The following is a 27675-nucleotide window of genomic DNA, read 5'->3' on the forward strand; positions in this document are numbered from 1 at the left end:
CCATCACCGAGGATCTCTGCTGGGGTGAGCACAACAACACCTCTACTTTCTGAGAAGACTAAGGAGAGCTAACCTTCCCCAGAAGCTGTTGGTCAGTTTCTATAGATGCACTATAGAGAGCATCTTGACTAATTGCATGTCAGCCTGATATAGCTGCTGTACCAGAGCTGCCAAAAAAGCCCTGCAGCAGGTCGTAAAAGCAGCACAGGTCATTGTTGGCATTGATTTGCCATCACTTGAACACCTTCATAAGACTCGCTGTTTTAGAAGGGCTAAAAGGACATCACCCACCCTTGTCATAACGTGTTTAAGCTCCTCCCATCAGGCAGGCGCTTTAGATCAATCCGTTTACACACAAACTAAAAAATAGTTGTTTTTTTCCAACAGCAATGTCTGTCTGAGCATGTACAATAAGCTGTGTTGGCAATGTGTGACTAATACGTGAAATAATACTGCTATACACATGTGCAATACTAATTGTGTTGGTTGTTCGTGTTAATACTGTAAATCCGAATATTTTGTATGATGATTCTCTTTACTTAGCCTTTATATTGTATTTATCTATTGTATTGTTATGCTAATTATTCATATTTATAACTATTTTAGTTATTTAATAATTGTATTTTAGGATATGTACTCTTACCTGTACTCGTTTCATTTTAAATGGTAATTTTTCTCTTGAATTTAGATTTTCAATGCACCTTTGGGGTTGTCATAAGAGTAATTTCGTTGTGCTACACAATTACAATAGTCTTTTTTAATTAGTCTTATTTTAAAAATACATATCTATGCAAAATAATTGTATTTTAATCATAAATATGATCATAAATTCTAATAATTTAAATTATGCTTATTTTATCAATATCTATTCTATATATATGCAAATAATTGTTTAATCATACATGGGTCAATGACGTGATGGGTAATTTTTTGGTCCAAAGGCCTTAATATTAATAAAAAACAAAGATATGACATCCAAAATATGAAAGGTAGCATATAAAGGTATTTTAAAGATTTTGAAATGTCAAAAGGTCATTCAGTTTAAAGGCCAATACAGCCATTTCATTTGTGATTAAAATATCTTAAAATGTAATAAATGTATATAATATTTTATTCTGGCATGATTTTATAACATCATATATCAACATAGTGCAAAATGGTATTAAAATTATGAGTAGAAGTCGTTGCTTTGATATGAGAAAAAATGTCCTGAAAAAAAAAAAGAAAAGAATTTATTGATGTTATTTGGAGTAACCAATATAAAGGGACCATTTTGGATCAAATCATACAGTGAATATCATGTGACAGGATGTGACATCATTCAGACACCTGCAAAGGACCACATGGTCATGAAGCAAAGTAACTAACTCTCTCTTAACGATAACGAAAAATTCATGTTTTCACTAGCTCACATGCATGTCCCGAAACATCAGGTCATTCGGTACAACCACTATAAAACATGGAAAATGTTTTAATATTTAAAAAAACTTGTATTAAATATAAAATGTTTGATGATTGTCTTTTAGCTTTAGAAACATCTGAGACAAAGTTGTTACTTAAATAAAACATGACCAAGAACTTGAGCAATGAAAGAGCAATATCATTTTCCTCTTGGTGTAACCTTCTGGTAATTAGAACATCGGGCTTCATCTCTTTCCTGGATGACATATAAGGGGTAATAAAATTTACAAGGGCATTTGTAGAGTGATATGAAGTAGACTGAAAGGGAAGAGACACAGAGAGAGATCCTGACCATAGTTAACCCCGGTCCATACTATAGTTCTATGTGAATAAGCTCCCTTTTCAGTCTGGTTAAGCTGTAAGTGGGTTACGCTGTGAGTACAGCAATGCATCTGATGCATTCTGGGCCTGATATAGGTTATGCACACATAACAAGACAGAGAGAATGAGGCTGGAGCGCTGGATGAAAATTAGCTTTCCTAGGCCCCTTGAGATCTGGAGACGTGAGGTACATTCACACACTTCAGTTGTAAATTAAGTCAGCTACTTGTTTAAACTTGCTCAGACTTATGCCAGATTTACATACAAAACAAAAAGCGGAGGGCACTACTGTTTATAAGAAGCTAAGACGCTAAATACCCACTGACTGCTCTCCCTCTGACCAACAGACCAGCAAACAGGCCTCTGTGTGTCCAACAGGAATATATTTAGCTAGACAGTCCTTTATGTAATCAGGTCCACAGCACTCTCTTTCAGTACTTGAACAAATAAACATAGTGACCAGGCAAAAAAATAACTAATTGAAAAATAACTGACATGACATTTCAAGTTGTGACAGTTTCCTGCAGTGTGACATGCTATAAATGATATAATATGGTAAATTATGATATGTTAAAACTAATATCACCAGATTTCTATCTTGGACCTGTTAGAAATCACTTAACAATCACTCAAAACAGCCAAGCAACCACAAAGAAATGTAGAAGAAACACTTAAACACTAACTGTATACCATCATACCGCATTCAATCATGTCTTCAAAAATTTAAAATTTATCATCTCACAGGTGAAAAAAAAGAAGAAAAACAAAATAGTGAAATTGGTGATAATCAAAATGTTGAAAAATTCATTCACACCCCTATACAATACTTTCCATTATACATTCATATAAATTGTAACCTATGATCTTGATATAAACAAATACGAACAATGCAAACTTGTTACTTTTCAAGGGAGCAGGAAGTATTACAGTAATCTAGATGGGAATGAGAGCTTAAGTGGATTAACATTTTAAAAGATTCTTAAAATCTCAAATCTTTCTTTTTACAATAAATAAATAAATGTTTGATGTACTTGTAAATTTAGTTTATCTACATGTATTCAATGTGCATGCTGGAGGAATATATAGTGAAAAGCTTTCAAATGAAACCCTCACGATGAATGACTCAACCATACCAGAAATCATAACAAAGTGCAACTGACCTTACAAACAAACAAACAAACTACAAAACACACACACACACACACACAAAACAATCAGACTGTATTAGAAATATTTACACTTCATATATTTAAATAAATATATAAATAAATGCAATAAATATAATGCAGTTTCATAGTTCAGAAGGTCATAAACCTCATTGTGTGAAAGTAAACATTCATGGACAGCAGGAATGTGTTTGGCTAACCTACCGTGGTTACTGATAGATCACTTCTGTTAGTTTATGAAACTTCTTATGTCGACAAAATAATAATAAGTCAGTGGTTTTAATTATATTACTTTGTTCAACAGCTCAATGCTAAAAAAAAAAAACTACATAAATCGCTTGTCTAATGTGTCAGTTCGTGGTTTTGTGGTAATTGTCTCCCCCTGTTGGTAAAAGCAGGACAGTGCTAAATGGGTGCGCATTCCCAAATGTAAATCATAATGGTTAGGTTTAGGGCGTGAACTAAAATGCCTGATGCCTGAAATATTCAAAAATCACTGAGTTTGACTTCAGTTCATAACCAGAACTACATGAAACTATAATTTCACTGCTGATTTTAATACAATTTAAAAGTATGACCACGACGCTAAGTTTTAAAGTTAAACACAATTAGACAATGTAAACAAGCTGAGAACTAATGACAATTAAAAAAAATAAATATTGCATTCGTGCACAAATCTTGCAGTTAACTAAACTGAGCAAACGTAGACAGACCCAACAAAATCTGCAATACCGACAATAAACAGAAGATGGCGGCATTACTTTAACAATGAATGAGAAATAATCTAGTGTAGGAGCAAACTTGCAAACTTTGCCAGAAACATACATTTAAAGGGTTAGTTCACCCAAAAATTAAAATTCTGTAATTAATTACTCACTCTCAGGTCGTTCTACACCCGTAAACACAAATTAAGATATTTTTGATTAAATCTGATGACTCAGTAAGGCCTCTATAGACAGCAATGGTACTTCCTCTCTCAAGATCCATAAAGGTACTAAAAACATATTTAAATCAGTACATGTGAGTACAGTGGCTCAATATTAATATTATAAAGTAACAAGAATATTTTTGAGCGCAAAAAAACAACAACAAAATAACGACTTTTCAACAATATAGTGATGGCCGATTTCATAACACTGCTTCAGGAAGCTTCGGAGCTTTACGAATTGAATCAGTGAATCAGAGCGCCAAAGTCACGTGATTTCAGCAGTTTAGCCATTTGATGGGAGATCCGAATCACTGATTCGACTCAAAAGATTTACAACACTCTGAAGCAGTGTTTTGAAATCGGCCATCACTAGATATTGTTAAAAAGTAGTTTTTGGGGTTTTTTGGCGCACAAAAAATATTCTTGTCGCTTTATAATATGACATGAACTGATTTAAATATGTTTTTAGTACCTTTATGGATCTTGAGAGAGGAAATGTCATTTCTGTGAATGCTGCCCTCACTGAGCCATCTGATTTAATCAAAAATATCTTAATTTGTGTTCTAAAGATTAACGAAGGTCTTACAGAACGACATGAGGGTAAGTAATTAATGACATTATTTTCATTTTTGGGTGAATTAACCCTTTAACCCCGGGTAAAGGAGCTGCGGGGTTAGCACCGCTTACCCCGGGTTATGAAGCTTTATGATCAAACTGCTGAAATCACGTGACTTTGACGCTCCCAACCGCTGATTTGAATCGTAAAGCTCTGAAGCAGTGTTTTGAAATCGGCCCATCACTAGATATTGTTGAAAAGTCTTTATTTTGTTTTATTCTCGTCATTTTATAATATTAATATTGAACCACTGTACTCACATGAACTGATTTAAATATGTTTTTAGTGCATTTATGGATCTTGAGAGAGGAAATGCCATTGCTCCCTATGCAGGCCTCACCGAGTCATCGGATTTCAACAAAAATATCTTAATTTGTGTTTTGTAGATGAACGAAGATCTTACAGGTGTAGAACGACATGAGGGTGAGTAATTAATGAAAGAATTTACATTTTTGGGTGAACTCACCCTTTAAATTATGGCTATTGAACACTTTAAAATCCATGGATCCAAAATCGGTACCTTTTATTACAAACCTGATTCCAAAAACGTTGGGACCCAAATTTTGAATAAAAAAGGAATGCAATAATTTACAAATCTCATAAACTTATATTTTATTCACAATAGAATATAGATAACATATTACATGTTGAAAGTGAGACATTTTGAAATGTCATGCCAAATATTGGCTCATTTTGGATTTCATGAGAGCTACACATTCCAAAAAAGTTGGGACAGGTAGCAATAAGAGGCTGGAAAAGTTAAATGTACATATAAGGAACAGCTGGAGGACCAATTTGCAACTTATTAGGTCAATTGGCAACATGATTGGGTATAAAAAGAGCCTCTCAGAGTGGCAGTGTCTCTCAGAAGTCAAGATGGGCAGAGGATCACCAATTCCCCCAATGCTGCTGCGAAAAATAGTGGAGCATACTGAATGCCCGTGATCTTCGGGCCCTTAGATAGCACTGCATCACATACAGGAGTGCTTCTGTAATGGAAATCACAACATGGGCTCAGGAATACTTCCAAAAAACATTGTCGGTGAAAACAATCCACTGTGTCATTTGTCGTTGCCGGCTAAAACTCTATAGGTCAAAAAAGCGTTTTCGCAGGGCCAAGGCTCATTTAAAATGGACTTTGGCAAAGTGGAAAACTGTTCTGTGGTCAGACGAATCAAAATTTGAAGTTCTTTTTGGAAAACTGGGACACCATGTCATCCGGACTAAAGCGGACAAGGACAACCCAAGTTATCAGTTCAGAAATCTGCATCTCTGATGGTATGGGGTTGCATGAGTGCGTGTGGCATGGACAGCTTACACATCTGGAAAGGCACCATCAATGCTGAAAGGTATATCCAAGTTCTAGAACAACATATGCTCCCATCCAGACGTCATCTCTTTCAGGGAAGACCTTACATTTTCCAACATGACAATGCCAGACCACATACTGCATCAATTACAACATCATGGCTGCGTAGAAGGATCCGGGTACTGAAATGGCCAGCCTGCAGTCCAGATATTTCACCCATAGAAAACATTTGGCGCATCATAAAGAGGGAGATGTGACAAAGAAGACCTAAGACAGTTGAGCAACTAGAAGCCTGTATTAGACAAGAATGGGACAACATTACTATTCCTAAACTTGAGCAACTTGTCTCCTCAGTCCCCAGACGTTTGCAGACTGTTATAAAAAGAAGAGGCGATGCCACACAGTGGTAAACATGGCCTTGTCCCAACTTTTTTGAGATGTGTTGATGCTATGAAATATAAAATCAACTTATTTTTCTCTTAAAATGATACATTTGATATGTCATCTATGTTGTATTCTGAATAAAATATTGAAATTTGAAACTTTCCATCATTGCATTCTGTTTTTATTCACAATTTTTTACAGTGTCCCAACTTTTTTGGAATCGGGTTTGTATTAAAATATTAATTTTAAAATGTAATATTTAAAACTCTTTAACTTTTTTTTTCAAAGAACAGAGAAACCTTTGCTCTTTAATTTATACTTAAACTCAAACAAAAAAATTAAAATGGAAACTAAGAATGTAACAGTAAATTGGCCTATAACAGCTCCACATCTCTACATTTTATCAGTTTAACTTTTTTTCTCTTAGTATTGTTCTAGGAAGATACATTTATTACCCAAAGATCAAAAGTGTGGCTGGAAAAAGCAATTAAATTAATCAAAGAGGGACAAAAAGATTTCCGGTGACTCATGCAATTCTTTGAGAAATCAGAGAGAGATTCAGTTACTTGCAAACACTTTTTTGACTTTTAAAAATGTATAACATCTATTCTTAAAAGTTCCACTACTGTTCCAAGTGGATGGCATTTTACATTTTTATATTTTCATAATATTTTTCCTGACCTTGGGAAGCCTGGATGAGGGGTTCAGTGATGTGTCAAATCACATCGTTAAAACAATTTCCATACACGAGCTAGAGGGGTCGTTAATTCACACCCTGCCCAAACCAGATCACATCGTGTCATTAGACATCAGTCGAGAGGCAGCACGACCCGCGTGCCCGGCTCATGACGCGAGGCTCAGCTCTTGGTGTCACCGTGGGAACCAGGAGACTGACAGGAGGACGGGGAGGGGCGCGCGCCAGTGTGAGTGGACTCTCTCCCTGGCACACACACACACACACGTCCACTCAGACTCACTGTGAATCAGTAGTTCGGCGCTATAAGGACCGTCATCAGGCAGCGGATGGTGCTCGTTGCGCGCTGGGACAGTGCTGCTGATAATGATTATGATGGAAGGACAGTGCAGTCGCTGTAAGATCGTGGTGGTCGGTGACACTCAGTGTGGAAAGACGGCGCTGCTGCATGTGTTCGCCAAGGACAGCTACCCAGAGGTGAACCATTATCATTCATGCCATTACTAGAAAAACTGAAAATAAGTTACTAAATTAGACGAATGGCAACCGTCAGAGTAGCCTAATAGTATGTCTGTTTTAAACCAAATAAACATAACTGAAAGTTGCTTTAATTATGCGATTCAGGTTGATCAGTTGTTATGAGATAAATAAATTGCATGATGTCCCGTGCATGTCGCACTGGATAGAAAAACAAAATGCTGGAGCCTCGGGGTTTTAACTTGGCACGAGACGCTGAAGTGAGGCTGCTCGTGTTCTTTTCAAATTACATTGCACTACAAAACTATCACAGTTGTATTGCAAGTTAGGGCCAGTTGCATGGACACAGCGATTATGACTTAAGGACTAGTCTGACCAACTCGGCGTTATCCAAGGGACTTTTCGTCCTCAGATTAGACCAGTCTATGTTTTATGCAACTTATTTAGTTTAAAAAAAAAGATGACTAGGCTATTGGGTTGTTTTAAATGGATAGTTCACCCAAAAATGAAATTATCCCATGATTTACTCACCCTCAAGCCATCCTAGGTGTATATATGACTATCTTCTTTCAGACGAACATGATCGGAGATTTATTGAAAAATATCCTTAGTCCTCCAAGGTTTATAATGGTTGTGAATGGGGTGCCGTGTTTTGAAGCCAAAAAATAATGCATCCATCCATAATCAAAGTAATCCATATGACTCCAGAGGGTTAATAAAGGCCTTCTGAAGCGAAGCGATGCATTTTTGTAAGAAAAATATCCATATTTAAAACTTTATAAATTCAAATAACTAGCTTCCGGTGGACGACCGTACGTAGAATGCGCAAGTCGATTTGCGCCAAAAGATGCAATCCTCTGACGCGGTGCATGACGCAGGATGTAGGAGTATCGTAAGCTTAGATTCCTCTCACGGTTCAAACAAATAGGGCTGTGCAACAAACTCAAGCTCCTTTTCTCTTATATCAAAATTTTCTCTTTAAAAATGATCGTTTGAGACTTATAATACGTGACCGCTCATTTGTTTTGCCTTTATTACCCCCTTGAAGTCCTATTGATAACTTTTTTTATGGATGGATGCATTATTTTTGACCCCCCATTCACTATCATTATAAACCTTGGAGGACTAATGATATTTTTAAATATACTTTATTTTATCTCCGATTGTGTTAATCTGAAAGAAGATAGTCATATACGCCTAGGATGGTGTTTCATTTTGATTTTGGATGAACTATCCCTTTAAACCAGCGGTTGGGTTAAATGTTTGACCCAACCTGCTGGGTAGTTTTATTTATCTCAACTATTGTTTAAAAATTACTATATGGCTGGCTTAACATGACCCCAGAATTTAAATGTATTAAACATATTAATAAATGTTCATTTCCAACTTATTTTGGCAAAATTTTAAGCAAACAATATAGTAATTTTTAAACAATAGTTGAGATAAATAAACCTACCCAGCAGGTTGGGTCAAACATATTTTAGGTACATCGATAAAATATAAAGACTGTCATTATTTATTGGTTTATTATATACATTGCAAGTAGATCACAAAAAAGCTTTGTTCAAAAAGTAGGCTACTTTAAAGTCACCATGAAATCAAAATCGACTCGATTGTAGTTGATTGCAGTAATTATTATAAATGATTTATCAGTGCACATCATTATTTTTTAATTTAAAAAAAAAAGTGCTCTCATAATCTGTCTCTCACATAACATCACAGCACTAGCAAACCAAAACCGTCCAATCAATTCCTGATGGACAAAATCAATTCCCGCCCTACATTTTTTCTTGTTTGAGAAGCCGTTTCACTCGGATATACGTCACAATAGGGAAGAAAAGACCATCGCAACTTCTGTTTCATGCCGACTTTAAATAGTTGATGTACTGTCATAGTGGACTAAAATGATTTACCAGTATTCATATGATTTTTCATTGCAGAATTATGTGCCCACGGTGTTTGAGAACTACACTGCAAGCTTTGAGATCGATAAGCACCGCATCGAGCTGAACATGTGGGATACATCAGGTGAGATCTGGCATGACATCAGATGAAACTGCTCTCCAGAATACTATAATACCTTAATTATTGATTTATTTATTTTTTAAAAATATTTTTTAACATGGAAGTAAGCTATTTTCTGTGAATGTGCCAAGACTTCCAATTCATTTGCTGCTATAGAGAAACAACTATAAGTACAACTATAAGAGTAACAAAAAGCTGCAAATGGTGAAATAATTTGAGCTAAAAACCAGTGTGTTTTATGTTATGATATTAATTTAAAATAATATGATAATAAGTAGCAGTTAGCAAAATCAAGCAGCATAATGGACATAATGTACAGCTAAAATGAAAGCGGGTTAGACTGGAAGTCTCGACACATTCAAGTTACAATGGCTATGCCGGCTCTTACGTGAAAAATAAGGTGGATTCTGTAGTAGGCAAAATTTTATTTACTTATTTTTTGAGAAATCATCAAAACACTTTTTTACAGACCTACTTCATTTTCCAAACTGTGCAGTATACAACAGAGCACATGGTTCACAATACTGAATCCCACAATATGCAGAACTTGACCTTAACCAGAAGTAGAGATGGTCTTATTATTGGGAGATACGAGGGTCCGTGGCACTAACATTGGAGAAAATGCAACAACCAACTTGTGTGCCTTGACAACCAATCACATTACAGCTTTCACGTCATTGAATTTCATCCAGAGTTGTGCGACAGTCAATCACTGTTTGTGGATACCATAGAAATGAATGTCCATGACTTCTCTTATAAAACACCATTTTTTCTCAGAGTAAAGTCTAAAAATAGATCAATCCAAAATGAATGTTTAAGAGCAAACATGTTGAAGATTAGCCGAGAGGCTGTCGATTCATTAAATGATAAGCCGTTTTTCCACAAAAGCAGTTTATTCAGCGTACTGAAGCCGCTTCTCCATTGACATCCATTAAAAAAATGGCATACCACAGCATTGCGCTATTTTTTGCTAACCTTGTAGGCTTGCCTTCAGAAGTAACTTCACTTGATTTTTAAGTTTTATAATTTTTTTGCATGATAATTTCACACCACTTTCTGAAAAAAACATGCTTGTAACACAGTCAAGCTATAATTTTGATGTACACTGTTCCACATTTTCTATATAATAATAAATATATTCTCACAATCCTTATTATATTAGGCAGTATGCAATAGGTAGCTACTCCAAACATAGCCAGTGATCTACTGTCACATTGTGCTCTAGTGGCGTCAGACTGATTAGGACAGTCTGGGAGTGTAAATTTTGAAACCTCCTCATGGATAGACAGATAGATGCAATAGCAAACATTCTACTGTAACAAATCCTGGTGCCAGTCTAGTCTGTGCATGGACGCGGTTCATTTCTGTCCCTGCCGAATGCTGACCGCTCCCATGGCCTGACGGACCCCTTGTGTTTTTTTATTAGAATGACAGAAAGTGCAATACTTTGGTTCTCTTGAGTGACGGTTTTATGTGACGCTTACTACAAAGAGTCAGGTAGCAGAACTCTCACTGCTTTAATTTTAACAATACACAACAGACAATGCAGGGTTTATGAATTTAGAATAGGATATGATTCTGTTATATTGCTCTTGAGTCCTGGGCTTTATCTGTGGGTGAGATGGCTTTGTGTGGATTCTAGCTTCTCTTCTATAAAACAAATTAGCCAGAACTCAAGTAATATGGCTGTGCATGTGTGTTTGGACAGTACTGTCAATGTGGATTGTTGCACACTTGGTGTTAAGCTACACTACTGCTGACACACACTCGTCCTGACACACACTTCAGGGGTTTCTCAGCAAGCGTGACCTATAAATCCCCCGCTCTAGGCCTCTGCATGTTTCCCCACCCTGCTATAAAAGTCCTTTATGGGAATTTCTTTTCTTGTCATCTCCATTTTTAAGTTCCTATGGGAATGTTTTCCTCTCGCACTGTTGTTGTTGGTCTGTAGGGTTGTGCCGGGGTCGGACTGTAACCCTGTCGAGAGTAAATCTTCTCTTTACTGTAAGTGCTCTCATACTCTGTCTGGGACACAAGAGTCCATGATTCAGCATGATAATTAAGTTCAGCTGGTTGTGAACTTTATCACTGTTTAAAAATGGTGTCTGTAAGCCCTTTTGACAACAGCCAGGCACCCAGTTGTCATGTGTGCAAAATATGTATATTTAGATATGCTTTATTGGACCATACTGTAACCTAAAAATGATGCTCACTGTAACTTGTAGACAAAATTTACGACAAACAGAACAAAAATATGTAAATGCTAAACTAAAGCATTTCCCAGTGTATCGCATATTACCTTTACTCTTATATGCTGTGGATGGCATTCTATGCAATTGTTTATGCATAGAATACCAAGATGATATTTAACATTTGGGAAAATGTACAGCATGCAACTGAGCAAACTGGATGAAATACTGTACCCCACGATGCAATGCACTTGACTTGACTCTCCACCTCCATCTCTTTTTTAAAGGAAAAAAAGCATTTTTATTTCCAAGATAACATCTGCTTATAGTTGTCTCCACACATTAAGCTGGGATAAAGATAAGTATTTTGGCATGGAAGAATTAGCTTTAAGTGCTACAAAACCATATGAAGAAAACTGTCACCAGAAGTGAGCTAAATCTAATAAAAAAATAAAATCTTTGAAGTCCGCCTATGGTGAAAATTAAGTTTTTAATGTTTATACGTTTTTTTAACATGCTTTAAAGTTCACCCAAAAAATGAAATTTCTATCATTTATTACTCACCCTCATGCCGTTCCACACCCGCAAGATCTTCGTTCATTTTCGGAACACAAATTAAGATATTTTTGTTGAAATCCGATGGCTCAATGACGCCTCTATAGCCAGCAATGACATTTCCTCTCTCAAGATCCATTAAGGTACTAAAAACATATTTAAATCAGTTCATGTGAGTACAGTGGATCAATATTAATATTATAAAGTGACGAGAATATTTTTGGTGCGCCAAAAAAACAAAATAACGACTTATTTAGTGATGGCCGATTTCAAAACACTGCTTCAGGAAGCTTCAGAGCGTTAGGAATCTTTTTGTGTTGAATCAGCGGTTTAGACCGCCAAGGTTACATGATTTTAGCAGTTTGCCGGTTTGACACATGATCCGAATCATGATTTGACATTTTTTTAAGGCATTTCATTTTTTTCATGTCTTTTTGGTGATCAAAGATGAGTTTCAAGGGATAAAATTGACTTCAATGGGACTTACACCTAAAAATGAAAATTCTGTCATCATTTACTCATCCTCAAGTTCTTCAAAATCTGTACAAATTTCTTTGTTCTGCCGAACACAAAGGAAGATATTTGGAAGAATGTCAGTAACCAAGCAGATCTCGCTCCCCATTTACTACCATAGAAGGAAAAATAAATGCCATGGTTGTAAATGGGGAGCAAGATCTGCTTGGTTACAAACATTCCTTCAAATATCTTCCTTTGTGTTCAGCAGATTCATACAGGTCGAGGGGGAGTAAATGATGACAGAATTTTCATTTTTGGGTGAACTATCCCTTTAAGCGGCACTTTTAGAAAAAAAAATGGTACAAAAGCTATCACTGGGGAAGTTCCCCTCCCACTGGGGTTACTAATATGTATGCTTTAGGTAACAAATATGTACCTTTTGAAAGGGAACTGCCCTTTTGTACCATTTTTCTGAGAGTGTTGGATAAAAGGAAGTATTTTGACATGTAAGGGATTAGCTTTAAGTGCTACAAAATTATGTAATCATATAGATAAATCTTAATTTTTCACAATGTCGGGATTTGTTATGGATTTGTAATGAATGTGTGTGAAAAGTGAATTTGCTGTTTTAAAATTTAGAGGATGAACATATTGGCCTGACCATCTGGAGAACTGGGGCAACTAATGATTTGATGACTAATGAGAAATGAGTAATGAGAACGCTGAATGATAATGAGAGGCTCCCTTTGTTTCAGTGTGTGTGAGATTTGTTTTGTTTGTTATGTGGGTGTGTGCTTTCTTAAGCATTTTCCTCTGTATTTTCAGTTATTTCCACTCGTCCCTCAGTTTGTAAAACCAAAAAAACAGAAATCCACTTATAAGGAAGTCTATGGGGCTGTAGTGGTTTGTTTACCCCAAAGACTTCCATTGTAATCACATATCTGTCAATGTGATTTTTGTTTGACATTCTGAGAAATTAGCTGAAAATTAGTGTTCCAAAGCTATATGACTTTTCTTCTGTGAAAAAAAAAAAAAAATGGAATTAAAAAATGAATTTTAGTGGGGTTCAGTGTTGACCTCATAGACTTTCATTGTATGGACAAAAACAGTTGAAACATTCCCCAAAACAAACAAGTCACTCAGGTTTAGAATGACATGAAGGTGAGTAAATGCGGAATGAATTCCTTTTAATTTTTGGGTGAATGTACATTTACTGTAAGCTTATTTTTGAATAGAGAATTTGAATTCTGCTGTCATAACCTTTTTGCGCATTACCCTTAGGCCCGTTTAGATCTACAAAAATGCAAATATAAACACAGACTCACACAGGTAATCACACTGTGTCTCTGATGGGTCTTAATGAGGTGTCTGAGGATGTGTGTGTGAGCATATGTGTGCTGCTCCTGAGCTAACTGACACTCTGCTGCTTACGGCTACATCTTCAACAATCTGTAATGACATCCCATAGAGTTCTGCTTCAGTCACACACACTCACACACACACAGCTGCACAGCTGGCAAGAGGTGAATCTAGGGACTGGAAGAGGAGAATGTTTACTGGCAAACATTCAGGTCAGCATTTCATATGGACACACTGTTCTTAACAAGATACAAATTATGTCTAGCACTACTGAAGTAATCACAGTAATAACGTCTTGAATATAAAACAACTGCCAGAGAATTCAGTGGTGATATTTAATAAGACACTGCAAACAAGACAGGAAATGAAGGTTTTTAACATGGTGTGAATGTTTGAGCATTGGCAGAGAAGAGTGATCATAAAAAACAAGGTCGGAAAAACATACAGACAACAGGAGTGCTAAGAAGTGAAGTGTTTACACTCATTCAAACACAGAGGCTGCAATGTGGAGCAGCTGTACAGTAAACACTGTCTCTCTCTCTCTGTGTGTGTGTGTGTGTGTGGGTGGGTGTTTGGGTTTACTGAGCCATACTTTGGGATAAATCTGTCCCAAGAACTTAACTAAATGTAAAACAAATTCTTGGAAAAACAAACCTGAGACATTCCATTCATACATAATGAATGGAAAATGATTTAAATGATACATAAAATTAAAATACATTTTATTGTTATTATATTAATGATAATAATAATAATGTATGAATCATTTTCCTTTTTATGAAGGGGAAGAGTATTATGATGATGACAACAAAAAGGGAAATTAATAATATATAACATTATTATTTAGTTATTATTTATAATAATGATAATAATAATACATGAATCATCTTACCATTTATGAAAGGTAACTATTTTTGATTTTTGTTTTTTATTAATTTTATATATCTTTAATTTATTATTATTATTATCAGCAACAACAATAATTATTTGTAATACAATCATTTTTTATGAAGGTAAAGTATAATAATACTAATTATTATATATATATATATATATATATATATATATATATATATACATATACATACATACATACATACATACAGGTGCTGGTCATATAATTAGAATATCATCAAAAAGTTCATTTTTTTTATTGTAAATTATTTTTAAAAATGTAATAAAAATCATATATTCTAGATTCCCTACATGTAAAGTAAAACATTTCAAAAGTTTTTTTTTTTTTTAAATTTTGATGATTAGAGCTTACAGCTCATGAAAGTCCAAAATCCAGTATCTCAAAATATTAGAATATTTCCTAAGATCAATCAAAAAATGGATTTTCAAAACAGAAAAGTTCAAATTCTTTAAAGTATGTTCATTTGTACACTTGGTCGGCAGCACATATTACAGCAAATGACTTACAGCATCAGTGAAGTGTGGCATGGAAGTGATCATCCTGTGGCACTGCTGAGGCACTATTGAGCCTTCAGATCATCTGTATATTGTTGGATCGACTGTTTCTCATCTTTCTCTTGAAAATATCCCATAGATTCAGGGGTCAGGCATGTTGGCTGGCCAATAAAAACACAGTAATATCATGGTCAGTAAACCACTTGGAAGTGGTTTTTGCACCGTGGGCAGTTGCTAAGGTCCTGCTGGAAAAGGAAATCAGCATCTCCATAAAGCTTGTCAGCAGATGGAAGCATAAAGTGCTCCAAAATCTCCTGGAAGATGGCTGCATTGACTTTGCACTTGATAAAACACAATGGACCAACACCAGCAGACGTCACGGCCCCCCAAATCATTACTAACTTCAGAAACTTCACACTAGACTTCAAGCAGTTTGGATTCTGTGCCTCCTTCCTTCAGACTCTGGGGCCATGATTTCAACATGAAATGCAAAATTTACTTTTATCTGAAAAGAGGACTTTCGACCACTGTTCACTGTCCAGTTCTTTTTCTCCTTAGCCCAGGTAAGATGCTTCTGATGTTGTTTCTGTTTCAGAAGTGGCTTGGTAGTTCTTTTCCTGGAGATGTCTGAGTGTGGTGACTCTTGATGCGCTGACTCCGGCTTCATTTGACTCATTGTGAAGCTCTCCCAAGTGTTTGAATCGGCTTTACTTGACAGTATTCTCAAGCTTGTGGTCATCCCTGTTGCTTGTGCACCTTTGCCTACCCAATTTCTTCCTTCCAGTCAACTTTGCATTTAATATGCTTTGATACATCACTCTGTAAACAGCCACCACATTCAGTAATGACCATCTGTGACTTACTCTCTTTGTGGAGGGTGTCAGTGATTGTCTCCTGGACCATTGCCAAGTCAGCAGTCTTCCCCATTAGTGTGGTTTCAAAGAACAAGAGATACCCGGAATTTATACTGTAGGGATGGTCATTTAATGAAACTCAAATGTAAATATTCTAATATTTTGAGATACTGGATTTTGGACTTTCATGAGCTGTACGCTTTAATCAACAAATAAAAAAAAAAAACTTTTGAAATGTTTTACTTTACATGTAGGGAATCTAGAATATATGCAAGTTTCAACTTTTTCACGATATTCTAATTATATGACCAGCACCTGTATATTAATTTTATATATTATTAATTTCCCTTATATATAATTCATTTTCATTATTATTATCCACAACAATAATTATATTAATTTTTTATTATATGAATTTGTAATATAATCATTTTTTATTAAAGTATTATAATAATAATAATAATTATTATTATTATATACAAAAATTATTGTACATTATTCCTTTTTATTAATTTTATATATCATGCATTTCCCTTATATAGAATTAATTTTCATCATCATCATTATTATTATTATTAACAACAATAATTATTAAATGTAATATATTATTTTTTTATGAAGGGTAAAGTATTATAATTATAATAATTATTAGTATATTGATATACATTATTTTTGTTATTTTTTAAATTAATTTTATATATCATTAACTTCCCTTTATAATTAATTTTCATTATTATTATACAACAACAACAATAATTATTATTTGTAATATAATCATTTTTATGAAGCGTAAAGTATAATAATAATTGTAACAAGGCGGGAGATCCATTTGCAAGCTTTATTAAATAGGAGCGTGGTCGTACAGGCAGGGTCAAAGCAGGGGCAGACAGGAACAGCAAGGGATAGGCAGAATCGTAGTGATGGTACAGGCAGAAGTCGGGACAGGCAGATATCACTCACAGGTCAGGAAACAATACACAGTCCAAAGGCAGGCAGCAGAGGGTCGTAAACGAAAGGCAAACGGGATCAGAAACAGGAAGGTAATCAACACAGGGAAATGCTCCGAATTGTACACAAGGTGAAACAAGACTTCGCAATGAGGTGGTGAGTGAGTGAGTCTTAAATAGTCCAGATAATGAGCTTCAGCTGTATGTTGCAATGGGTGATTGGAGTGGAGTGTGTGCATGTGACTGGCAGGGAGGATTATGGGAATTGGAGTCCAGGAACTGACGTGATCGTGACAATAATAATAATAATGGTAACACTTTATTCATAAGGTCTCATTTATTAACATTAGTTAATGCATTAACTAAGAAACTAACAATGTTCAGTATATTTGTACAGCATTAACCTTTGCTAATGTTAGTTAATAATAATGTTCATGATTGTTCACTGTGCAGATACAACTTTGGATCTTAATAATGTATTAGTAAATGTTGAGATTAACAATAAATGCTGTAGTTCATGTTAACAAATAAAACTTTTCTTCAAATAAAAATTTCTTCTGGAAGTAGGGTTAGGATTTGGGTGATTATTATGGGTTTTATAATAAAAAATAAACAATATGAAAGTCTATAGCGTGTCCTCATTTAAATAGCTAAGTAAGCAAGTGTATTTTAGAAGCTGTTGTAGGGAGATCAGAAAAAAGTGTCCCTGTGGACCAGCACACTCAACATGGAAACAAATAACAAACAAGCAATATGACAACAGTATCAGCCTTTCTTTCCCTTCCAGTCTCTCTCTCTGTACACTTTTATTAGTTTCTTCTTATCCTTATTTGCATTTAATCTCAGAAATTAGATTCAACCATCTTTTCATGGCTGCGGTTGACAGACCTGCCAACAAGGATTGTGGGACATGACAGGGTGGCTCCTGAGGCCAGCCCATAATAACTGATAGCTTTGATCAGCGCTTCAAACACTCATTGTCACTCTCACACGTCCTCTCTCTTTCCCTCCTTATCTCTCACTGTCTATGTCTGGATTTGTGTCCTCACTCGAGGGAAGGACAGGAGAGTGAGAGATGAATGCAAAGTTCGAGAGAGGAGATCAGGAAAGACAGAGAGTATGGCAGATGTAGACGGTGGCAGTTCACCAGATGCAAAGTATGTACTGTGCACGTTATGGAAACTTTCTATATGTATCCCACAATGCTTTGAGCTAAACTTGCCTATCTATTAGTATTTTTACCTAATAAATAAAAATAGTATCTCGATACTTAAACTGAGACATTAAATATCTTTGCTGTATTACTTTTGGTTCATTCATTAGGCTGGAAATGGTGTCAAGTTAGGTATATTGCATTGTGGGAAACAACAGGTAAATTAGGAACGTTGCCCTGATCCCTTTGATTAAGGGGAGGCTTAAAAACATTCACATATTGTGCACAGTATACACACATTATACTGCAGAAACAGCAAATATACGCTAAGGTTAAAATGTTATTCCTTCCTGCTAAGGAACTCACCACTGGAGAAACATTGTTCTTTTTTTTATCATCTGCCCTGCTGTTTGACCTACTGTACATAATTTGTACGTGCCGCAGCATTCGTGAGCACCATTAACAGTGTTTCGCTCTTTGATTCGAACATCAGCTTTACCATAATGAAGCGTTTTCCCCCTGACCCCTCACTGTGCTTGTGTTCTACAGGGTCCTCGTATTATGATAATGTCCGGCCCCTGGCGTATCCAGACTGTGATGCTGTGCTCATCTGTTTTGATATCAGCAGACCGGAGACCCTGGACAGCATCCCTAAGAAGGTCAGAATCTTCTTCCCTTTCCCTTCTTCTTTTCTCTCATCCTAGAAAAGAAACAATACTTGCAATAGTGCAATTTGGAATGACATTATTAGTTGCAGTTGTAAACATGCACATACTTGCAGCATTAGTCTCTCGCTGTGAAAACACAATGCAATTGTCGACTAAGAGAAGTTTTTGTTTGTGGGTGTTTCGCAGTTGGAGGATGACGGCATTGTGGATTTACACAAAAATACAAGCTTTACCTAAACACAGATGCCAGCAATTATGTGGCGATGAGGGTGTGAGCCTAGAGCTGAAAGGTTTAAATGTGTTTTTCAATTTTAAGTCTATATATGTCTGGTGAGAAAAAGATGATGTAGAAAGAAGAGTGGGTAGTGTGAAAAAATATCACATATATTTATATCACAGTAACAGTAAACACTGCTTTTCAAAAGTTTTAATGATACGAAATTAATACATTTATTCAGTAAGGACACATTAAAGGGTTAGTTCACCCAAAAATGAAAATTCTGTCATTAATTACTCACCCTCATGTCGTTCCACATCTGTAAGACCTTTGTTCATCTTCACAACACAAATTATTATATTTTTAAGTCTGAGAGGTTTCTGTCTCTCCATAGAGATCCAATGCAACTACAAGGAAAAAGAAATTCATTAAAGTACTCCATGTGACTCCAGTGACTTAAACTCAATTTCATGAAGTGATGTGAGTGCTTTGTTTGGGCAAAAAAACATAATTTACGAAATAATATTATCCAAAGCATGTTCAAGCAACAATGCCTCATGCGTCATGAAGCTCTTGTGAACGCATGTTGCAGATCAATATTTTTGTAAGTAAAGTGGTAAATTATGTTTTTTTTTTTTTTTTTTTTTTTTGCACAAACAGAGCACTCACGTTGCTTCATAAAATTGAGTTTAAGCCACTGGAGTCACATGGAGCACTTTAATGATAGCTTTTTCCTGCCTTACTGGACTTTGGAGTGGTAGATGCATTGGATCTCTGTGGAGAGATAGAAACCTCTCAGACTTTATCAAAAATATCTTAATTTGTGTTCTGAAGATGAACGAAGGTCTTACAGATGTGGAACGACATGAGGGTGAATAATTAATGACATTATTTTCATTTTTGGGTGAACTAACCCTTTAAATTGATCAAAAGTGACAGTTATCAGGCCATTTATCATTTTACAAAAGAGTTCTATTTCAAACAAATGCTGTTCCCTTTTTTAACTTTCCAACTACCAAAGAATCCTGAAAAAATGTATCATGGTTTCAAATGAAACTTTTTAAATGAAAATTAGCCCAAGCTTTACTCACCCTCAAGCCATCCTAGGTGTATATGACTTTCTTCTTTCTGATGAACATAATCTGAGAAATATTAATAAATATCCTGACGCAGCCGAGCTTTATAATGGCAGTGAGCGATACCAACGAGTATGAGCTGAAGAAAGTGTCTCCATCCACATCCATCCATCATAAACATACTCCACACGGCTCCGGGGGGTTAATAAAGGCCTTCTGAAATGAAGTGATGACATTTGTGTGAAAAAATATCCATATTTAAACAAGATATGTAGTCAAATATCTAGCTTCTGCAAGAACGGCTTCCATATTCAACTTACGTTGCGTTCGTTCCGTAAGTAGAATAGGGAAGGCGTAGGACATACAGCGTAAGCTTTTTGAAGAATACGGAAGGCAGAAGCACTTGCAAGGCGATCATTTGTGTTTATAAAGCATATACAGTTGTTGTTTTTTTTTTTTTAAATGACCAATGGTTTCTCTAGATAAGACCCTTATTCCTCGTCTGGTATCATTTAAAGCCCTTTGAAGCTGCACTGAAACTGTCATTTTGACCTTCAACCATCTGGAGTCCATTGAAGTCCACTATATGGAGAAAAATCCTGGAATGTTTTCATCAAAAACCTTAATTTCTTTTCCACTGAAGAAAGAAAGACATGAACATCTTGAATGACATGGGGGTGAGATAATTATCAGGAAATTTGAATTTGAAAGTGAACTAATCCTTTAACATTGATCCTAATGAGAAATGTTTCTTGAGCACCAAATCATCTTCATCATATGAGACTGAGGACTGCTGAAAATTCACAGGAATAAATTATATTTGAAAATATATTAAAATAGAGAGTGGTTCTTTTAAATTGTAATACTATATCACAATATTACTGTTTATATCAAATAAATGCAGCCTTTGTGAGCATAAGAGACTTCTTTCAAAGACAGAACTCAAACTTTTGAATGGGGAGTGCATATACGTTTTTTCAATTATTAGAGAGTGATTTAATCTGACGTAATTATCCCAAAATTTCCCGAATGCCTTTCATTCTCTAACTGTCCTAATGCTAACCCTCCCACACTGAATGCTTTTACACCATGACTTCAGCATCTCACCTCTGAGGCCACAGGGGCGGAGCTAAAGGCTGTTGTGGAATGTTGAGAGGCAGGCGATGACCTCCGATTGGCCAGTTAACGGTGGCATTTAAGGTTAAAGATCACAGTGCTGTTTGATGGATGGTTGAACACATTCAGAACCTGTGAAATGGTGCCATAGCTGAGATTGTTGAACCTTTGCAGGGACTGTGAATAACACACACACACACAAATGCACCATGCATGCTCACACATAAGCTGTCTGAATAACTGGCTCTGGATGGCTCTGCATTTAGCAGGAATGTTCCTGAAAAGGGCCTTGTCTGGGTCATTTCAAGCTACACTAGTGTTAAAGGAGATTGGAAGCTGTTGTTGTTTACCATGCCGAATAGTTAATTGGTAAAAACTGGTGTAAATATTGTGTGATTTGATTTGGATGTGCATGAGTATGACTGTTTGCAAGTAATCAGACAATAGCTGGTTAAATTGCTTCCCTAATTCTCTCTCTCATGCACACACAACTACATTATTCACTCATTATGCACACATAAATGACAGGAAGGAAGACAAATAATGTACCACAGGCTCACTGTATTAAAGCATAAACAACTATTGCAAGAAAGTATAATGAAATGAAAACTAGTCCCAAACTTTAAATACTGAGATCTGTAGATAGATAGATGTTTTTATTTAAAGTGATGGATTCGTTCTTTCGTCCTTTCAGTGGCAGGTGGAGGCTCAGGAGTATTGTCCTAATGCAAAGTTGGTGCTGGTTGGCTGTAAGCTGGATATGAGAACAGATGTCAGCACCTTAAGAGAACTGTCCAAACAGAGACTCATCCCTGTCACTCATGAACAGGTGAGCGTACACAAACTCACACTAGAACATGAAGAGAAAAGAGAGATTGTGTTAGGAGTCTGTTCACTCAACTGCTGCTACACAAACACAAGAACAAAGGCACCTAGTCAGAAGGTTTGCTAGCAAGCTAACAGTTAAGAACAGAAAAATCGCATTAATATGAATTCAAATTTCAAAAAAATGAATGAAACGCTTCTTTTATGTAAACCAAATAGCTTCCTCAAGGACTATATAAAAATGTTGTTTAAAAGAGATGAAGTATCACATCTCAGACTGCAGTATACAGCTTGAAATGTCGTCAACTGCTCTTACATTGTGTTTTAAACCTTTTAAGCACACAAAAACACTAGAAGAAAGCTCTATAATTACACGTAGAAACAAAAGTACAGAGAGAGCATTAGAAAATGTTCCCTCTATTACGTCAATGCTCTGAGCAGGTCAATTCGCTGTAGCAACATTTCATTATGAAACACCTAGCTCTCTCTATAATTCTGCTCTGTAATGAGAGAAATAATTGACACTTTATATGAAAACAGTACAATTCTTTGTCCCACGACTTTCATTTTTTAAGCATTATGGGCACAAATTACATGTTTTTGTTGTGAGGCCTATTAGATGTATTCATGTTTTTCACGGACCTATTGTTGTTGAAAAGAAAAGACATTTTAGAAGAGTTTCAGGTATTATTTTGGCACCCTATTCAAGGAAAGTATCATGCATAACCTGAGTTCAACATGTTCCTGGGTCAACATTTTTGTTGATCCTGGAACAACATTCAAATCAGATTTGAGGGACAAGTTTACAGATTATGTCAAGTTTAGGCTTAAAATCATGATTTGGTGCTTCATCTATCATTTCCCTCTGATTTTTGGGATAACTTTTGGTTTAGGGGTAGGGATAGGGTTAAGACTAAATTTTCAGACTGGAATGTTGTTCCTGGATCAACAAAATATGTTGACCCAGGAACGCATCTAACTCAGCAAAATCAGGACATGCAAAGTATCATATAAAAAAGAAACATTAGCTGACGTGAACAAAAAGTACGAAAAAATATTGAGGGAACGATAGAGTGTTTATTTTTGCTTTGACATTTGGTTCAGCTTTTGCTGTAATTCATATGAATACCTAAAAAGGGTTTCCATTAAAGAGTGACAAGGAAATTGTGATGTGTTTTTGATAGAGAAATGAGAAAGTAAATGCTCCTGGATAGTTCTGACACAGTGCAATGATGCTGACTTCTTTCTGTCTGTCTAACAGGGGAGTTTACGAGCACGCGAGCTGGGCGCAGTTGCATACGTGGAATGTTCATCCCGAATGTGCGTGAACAGTGTACGAGACGTCTTTCACATCACCACGCTCGTGTCCGTCAGACGTGAGCCCACCCCGAGCCTCAAGAGAAGCTCCTCGCGCCACGCTCTGAAGCGCATATCTAATCAGCCTCTGCTGCCAGTCAGCTCACAAGCCACGCCCCTTGAACCCACCCCGACCCTCAGGGAGGACAGAGCTAAGAGTTGCACAATCATGTAGACTAATGCATCTTTACATGCATACAGTCAAAGCAGAGTGTGTGAATGAAAAAATGTGCAGAAAAGGCACAGAATCTCTGTATTTATGGGACACTGAGGGTCATATTGTCCCATATATGGCCCATGGGACTGTACAGTTGTGTGAATATATTATACAGAGGAGTTCTATTTATTAACTTCAAGCTTGCTTTTATTTTTTATCATTGTGGTATGATTTAGCAGACCTAAGTGTCAAAAAGTGTGTAAAGCAAATGGAAAAAGAATAATAAAAAAAAGGGGTTTGGAATTTGATGTGTGGACAGCTTCAATATTTATCTTTTTTTTTTACCAGACATTTTTTTTAGTATCATACTTTCAGTTTTTCTCTTGGGACAAACTTCTCTAGAGATTGCAGATCTGTAACAAGGTCATTTGTGTGGAACTAAATCCCTGGAATTCTGGAGTTCTGAGAATCTTTCCCCAGCATTAGCGATGATTAGCATTAGCATTAGCAGAACAAAGACATCTGTGACTTCTGGTGTTCGCTCCTTTACATGTGTGACAGCACCATCAGTCATACTCCACGCCATCACAAAGACTTCATTCACACTATACTGAAACACCAACGCAAATGCTGTCTATGGATAGGTGTGGTACATTTTTGTGAACTAGCATTTCAATAGTTCACGTGGGAACTGAGAAGATGAGTTTTCTAGGTTACATAAAAGTTAAAGGTGTAGTTTAGCTAAAATGAAAATTCTGTCATCATTTACTCATGTCACCCTCAAGCTGTTCATCTTTGGGTTAACTACCCATTTAAACTCTATTGATTAAATTATAAAATAACTTTAAATTGTCTTTCAGTTTGTAAAAACTCTTAACAGTACTGTTTACTCATTTTGAGCAATGCACTTACATTAAAAGTTCACTGGGCCAAGGCACTGCACTGGCATAAATGTTACATTAAACAGTTTCGAAATACTATTGAGATAACATAACTGTGTTACTGTACTTATTTCTGTACCGTGTCAATACAATAAATAATATAGATACTGTATATAGTACTGTATACTATATACAGGTACTGTATATAGTGTGCAAACAGTATACACACTTATATGTACACTCCAAAAAAATTTAAGCCTTTAAGATTTACGAATTCATATAGTAAAATTCCATCAAACTGAAATGAATAATCCTTACATATTATTTATATTATGAATTTTTAAATGAGTAAAAAAAAGCGTAATAAAGAATTTTGTATAATTCTTAATTGAACAAGATAATGGACCATTTCAGTGTATATGATTCGTATTCATAAATTTGAAACATATTTTATTATTTTTTTATGTATATAAATCACACTGAAATGGTCCATTCCCTTGTTCCATCAAGATTTATACAAAAAGTTTTCTTAAAGGTGCCCTAGAATCAAAAATTGAATTTACCTTGGCATAGTTGAATATCAAGAGTTCAGTACATGGAAAAGACATACATTGAGTTTCAAACTCCATTGCTTCCTCCTTTTTATGTAAATCTTATTTGTTTAAAAGACTGGACTGTTACGTAACAGTCGGGATCATTAATATGTACGCCCCCAATATTTGCATATGCCAGCTCACGTTCAAGGCATTAGACAAGGGCAGCCAGTATTAACATCTGGATCTGTGCACATGAATCATCAGACTAGGTAAGCAAGCAAGAACAACAGTGAAAAATGGCAGATGGAGCAATAATAACTGACATGATCCATAATAACATGATATTTTTAGTGATATTTAAATATATAAAAAATCTATGGGGTATTTTGAGCTGAAACTTCACAGACACATTCAGGGGACACCTTAGAATTATATTACATCTTGTAAAAACTGGTTCTAGGGCACCTTTAAGCTCAATTTTTTTTACTCATTTAAAAATCTTAACTCATAATATGAATAATATGTGAGGATTGAACAATATGTGGGGAAAAATATCATGCTGGATATCTATACTGATATGGACTGGATAATGTGTTAGGAATGAAAGGATGCCTCATCGTTTGATGGAAATGACCATCACTGACCCACCACCAGCATAATGTTCTCCACGGCTTCTCCAGACCCTTTCACGTCTGTCACATGCTCAGGGTGAACCTGCTCTGTGAAAAGTACAGTGCACCATTGGCGGACCTGCCAATTCTGCTGTTCAATGGTAAATGCCAATCAAGCTCCACAGTGTCGGGCAGTGAGCACAGGGCCCACTAGAGGACGTAGGGCCCTCAGGCCACCCTCATGAAGTCTTTTTCTGATTGTTTGACATTCACACCAGTGGCCTGCTGGAGGTCATTTTGTAGGGCTCTGGCAGTGCTCATCCTGTTCCTCCTTGCACAAAGGAGCAGATACCGGTCCTGCTGATGGGTTAAGGACCTTCTACGGTCCTGTCCAGCTCTCCTAGAGTAACTGCCTCTTCTGGAATCTCCTCCATGCTCTTGAGACTGTGCTGGGCAACACAGCAAACCTTCTGGCAATGGCATATTGATGTGCCATCCTGGAGGAGTTGGACTGTCTGTGCAACCTCTGTAGGATCCAGGTATTGCCTCAATATATCATGCCACAAAGGTTTTGCTTATTGAAATGCTGTTATTTTGAACTTTTCCAACTGTTTTCATTGATAGTAGAAATTTGAGACTTTTTTTCAAAAATACAAAAAAATCTTATAACCCCAAACTTTTCAGTACAGAATATTTAATAAAATGTTTTATGCTTTTCCTAACAATATGAACTGACATTGCTTTTAAATTCTTATAATGCCTTGTGCCATAGATTTCCATTGTAAGTGTGATTCCACATAAATCATCGAAAATAAATAGTTGCTCTTTGCAGGCTTTACAAAAGTGTATTACAACAATTATAATTTAGTTTCAATGTATTATTTGACTCTAATTTATTTCGTAGAGGCCAGGAGAATAGGGAATTTTTGTGCTTTATATGTCTATTCCAATTTGGAATAAACCCATAATCCAACCTCAAAGAGAAGCAACTCAAGAAATCCGGCTTTGTGCAGCATTACAATGTTCTGGATACAGCAAACAGTGGTTATTTCTGTATGCAAATTCTCTTGGAGCCAGTTAGATGCATGAAAAAACCACTAGGGCTTCATATCAGAAAAATCCAGTCATTGCCAAGGCAACTGTGTACAGCCCTATGTGACATCACAACAGAGTGTAGCAATAGGGGAATGCTGTTGCCGTGGTTTCTGGAGGCTCTACGAAGAAGTCCATCAATTTGAACAAACGGAGAAATACATTTGAACATGTACGCATACACACACACACACACACACAAACAGAGGTCATGCATCCAACTCCAATTGGCAGATGAGTTAGAATTATTTGTGTTTGAGTTTAAACTCTAATTTTACATGTTCTGTATTAGTGAACACTGCACACAGTCACGTTCACCAACTGCCTCAGAGACACAAACACACACACACACACACACACACACACACACACACACACACACACACACACACACACACACACACACACACACACACACACAGAGAAACATGTGGCATGATGAGCTTCTGACAGCAGCAGGTAGCTGAGGATGCCAGCAACAGTCATGACCAGCCGAGCCCTACAGCTCAGGCTGCAGTGTAAGAGGATTAGTCTATGTGTGCGTGTGTCTGACAGTTAGTCATCATGTGCTCTCTGAATATTCAAAGACACATTCTTCCTTCAAAGTCTGCACTGTTTTGACTCAGGAATGTGAAATTACTCATTTACTGGGCAAAACAGGAATGATGAACTAAAAAGAAGCATGTAAACGCACACAGTCTTAAAATAATACACAAGTCAAAAGGGATAATCAAGTGTCTCTAGTGTGAATTCATCAAGTTTTGGCTACATTATGGGGATCAAAATGTCCCCAAGAGGATATAAATCTCAGAATCAGCAACCAATCAAGCAACCAG

At 36.2% G+C, this 27675-nt stretch overlaps 1 protein-coding gene across 1 annotated transcript; it reads left to right on the plus strand.

Annotated features, from left to right (window-relative positions):
• The first annotated feature begins 7141 nt into the window (after positions 1-7141).
• On the plus strand, positions 7142-24006 carry rnd2 (Rho family GTPase 2). Its single transcript, XM_067373198.1, has 5 exons — positions 7142-7356; positions 9297-9384; positions 18854-18963; positions 22076-22210; positions 23468-24006. The coding sequence occupies exons 1-5, from the start codon at positions 7246-7248 to the stop codon at positions 23735-23737; spliced, it is 714 nt and encodes a 237-aa protein (XP_067229299.1). The 5' UTR covers positions 7142-7245; the 3' UTR covers positions 23738-24006.
• Positions 24007-27675: the final 3669 nt, after the last annotated feature.

This window comes from Chanodichthys erythropterus, chromosome 3 (genome assembly GCF_024489055.1).
Source record: "Chanodichthys erythropterus isolate Z2021 chromosome 3, ASM2448905v1, whole genome shotgun sequence".
Classification (NCBI taxonomy): Eukaryota; Metazoa; Chordata; class Actinopteri; order Cypriniformes; family Xenocyprididae; genus Chanodichthys; species Chanodichthys erythropterus.

Excerpts from the sequence above, each read along its gene's own strand:
- rnd2 (XM_067373198.1), top strand. The coding sequence starts at position 7,246 with ATGATTATGATGGAAGGACAGTGCAGTCGCTGTAAGATCGTGGTGGTC. Across the intron at positions 7,357-9,296 it reads CCAAGGACAGCTACCCAGAG|AATTATGTGCCCACGGTGTT; the intron begins GTGAACCATTAT and ends TTTTCATTGCAG. Across the intron at positions 22,211-23,467 it reads TCCCTGTCACTCATGAACAG|GGGAGTTTACGAGCACGCGA; the intron begins GTGAGCGTACAC and ends TCTGTCTAACAG.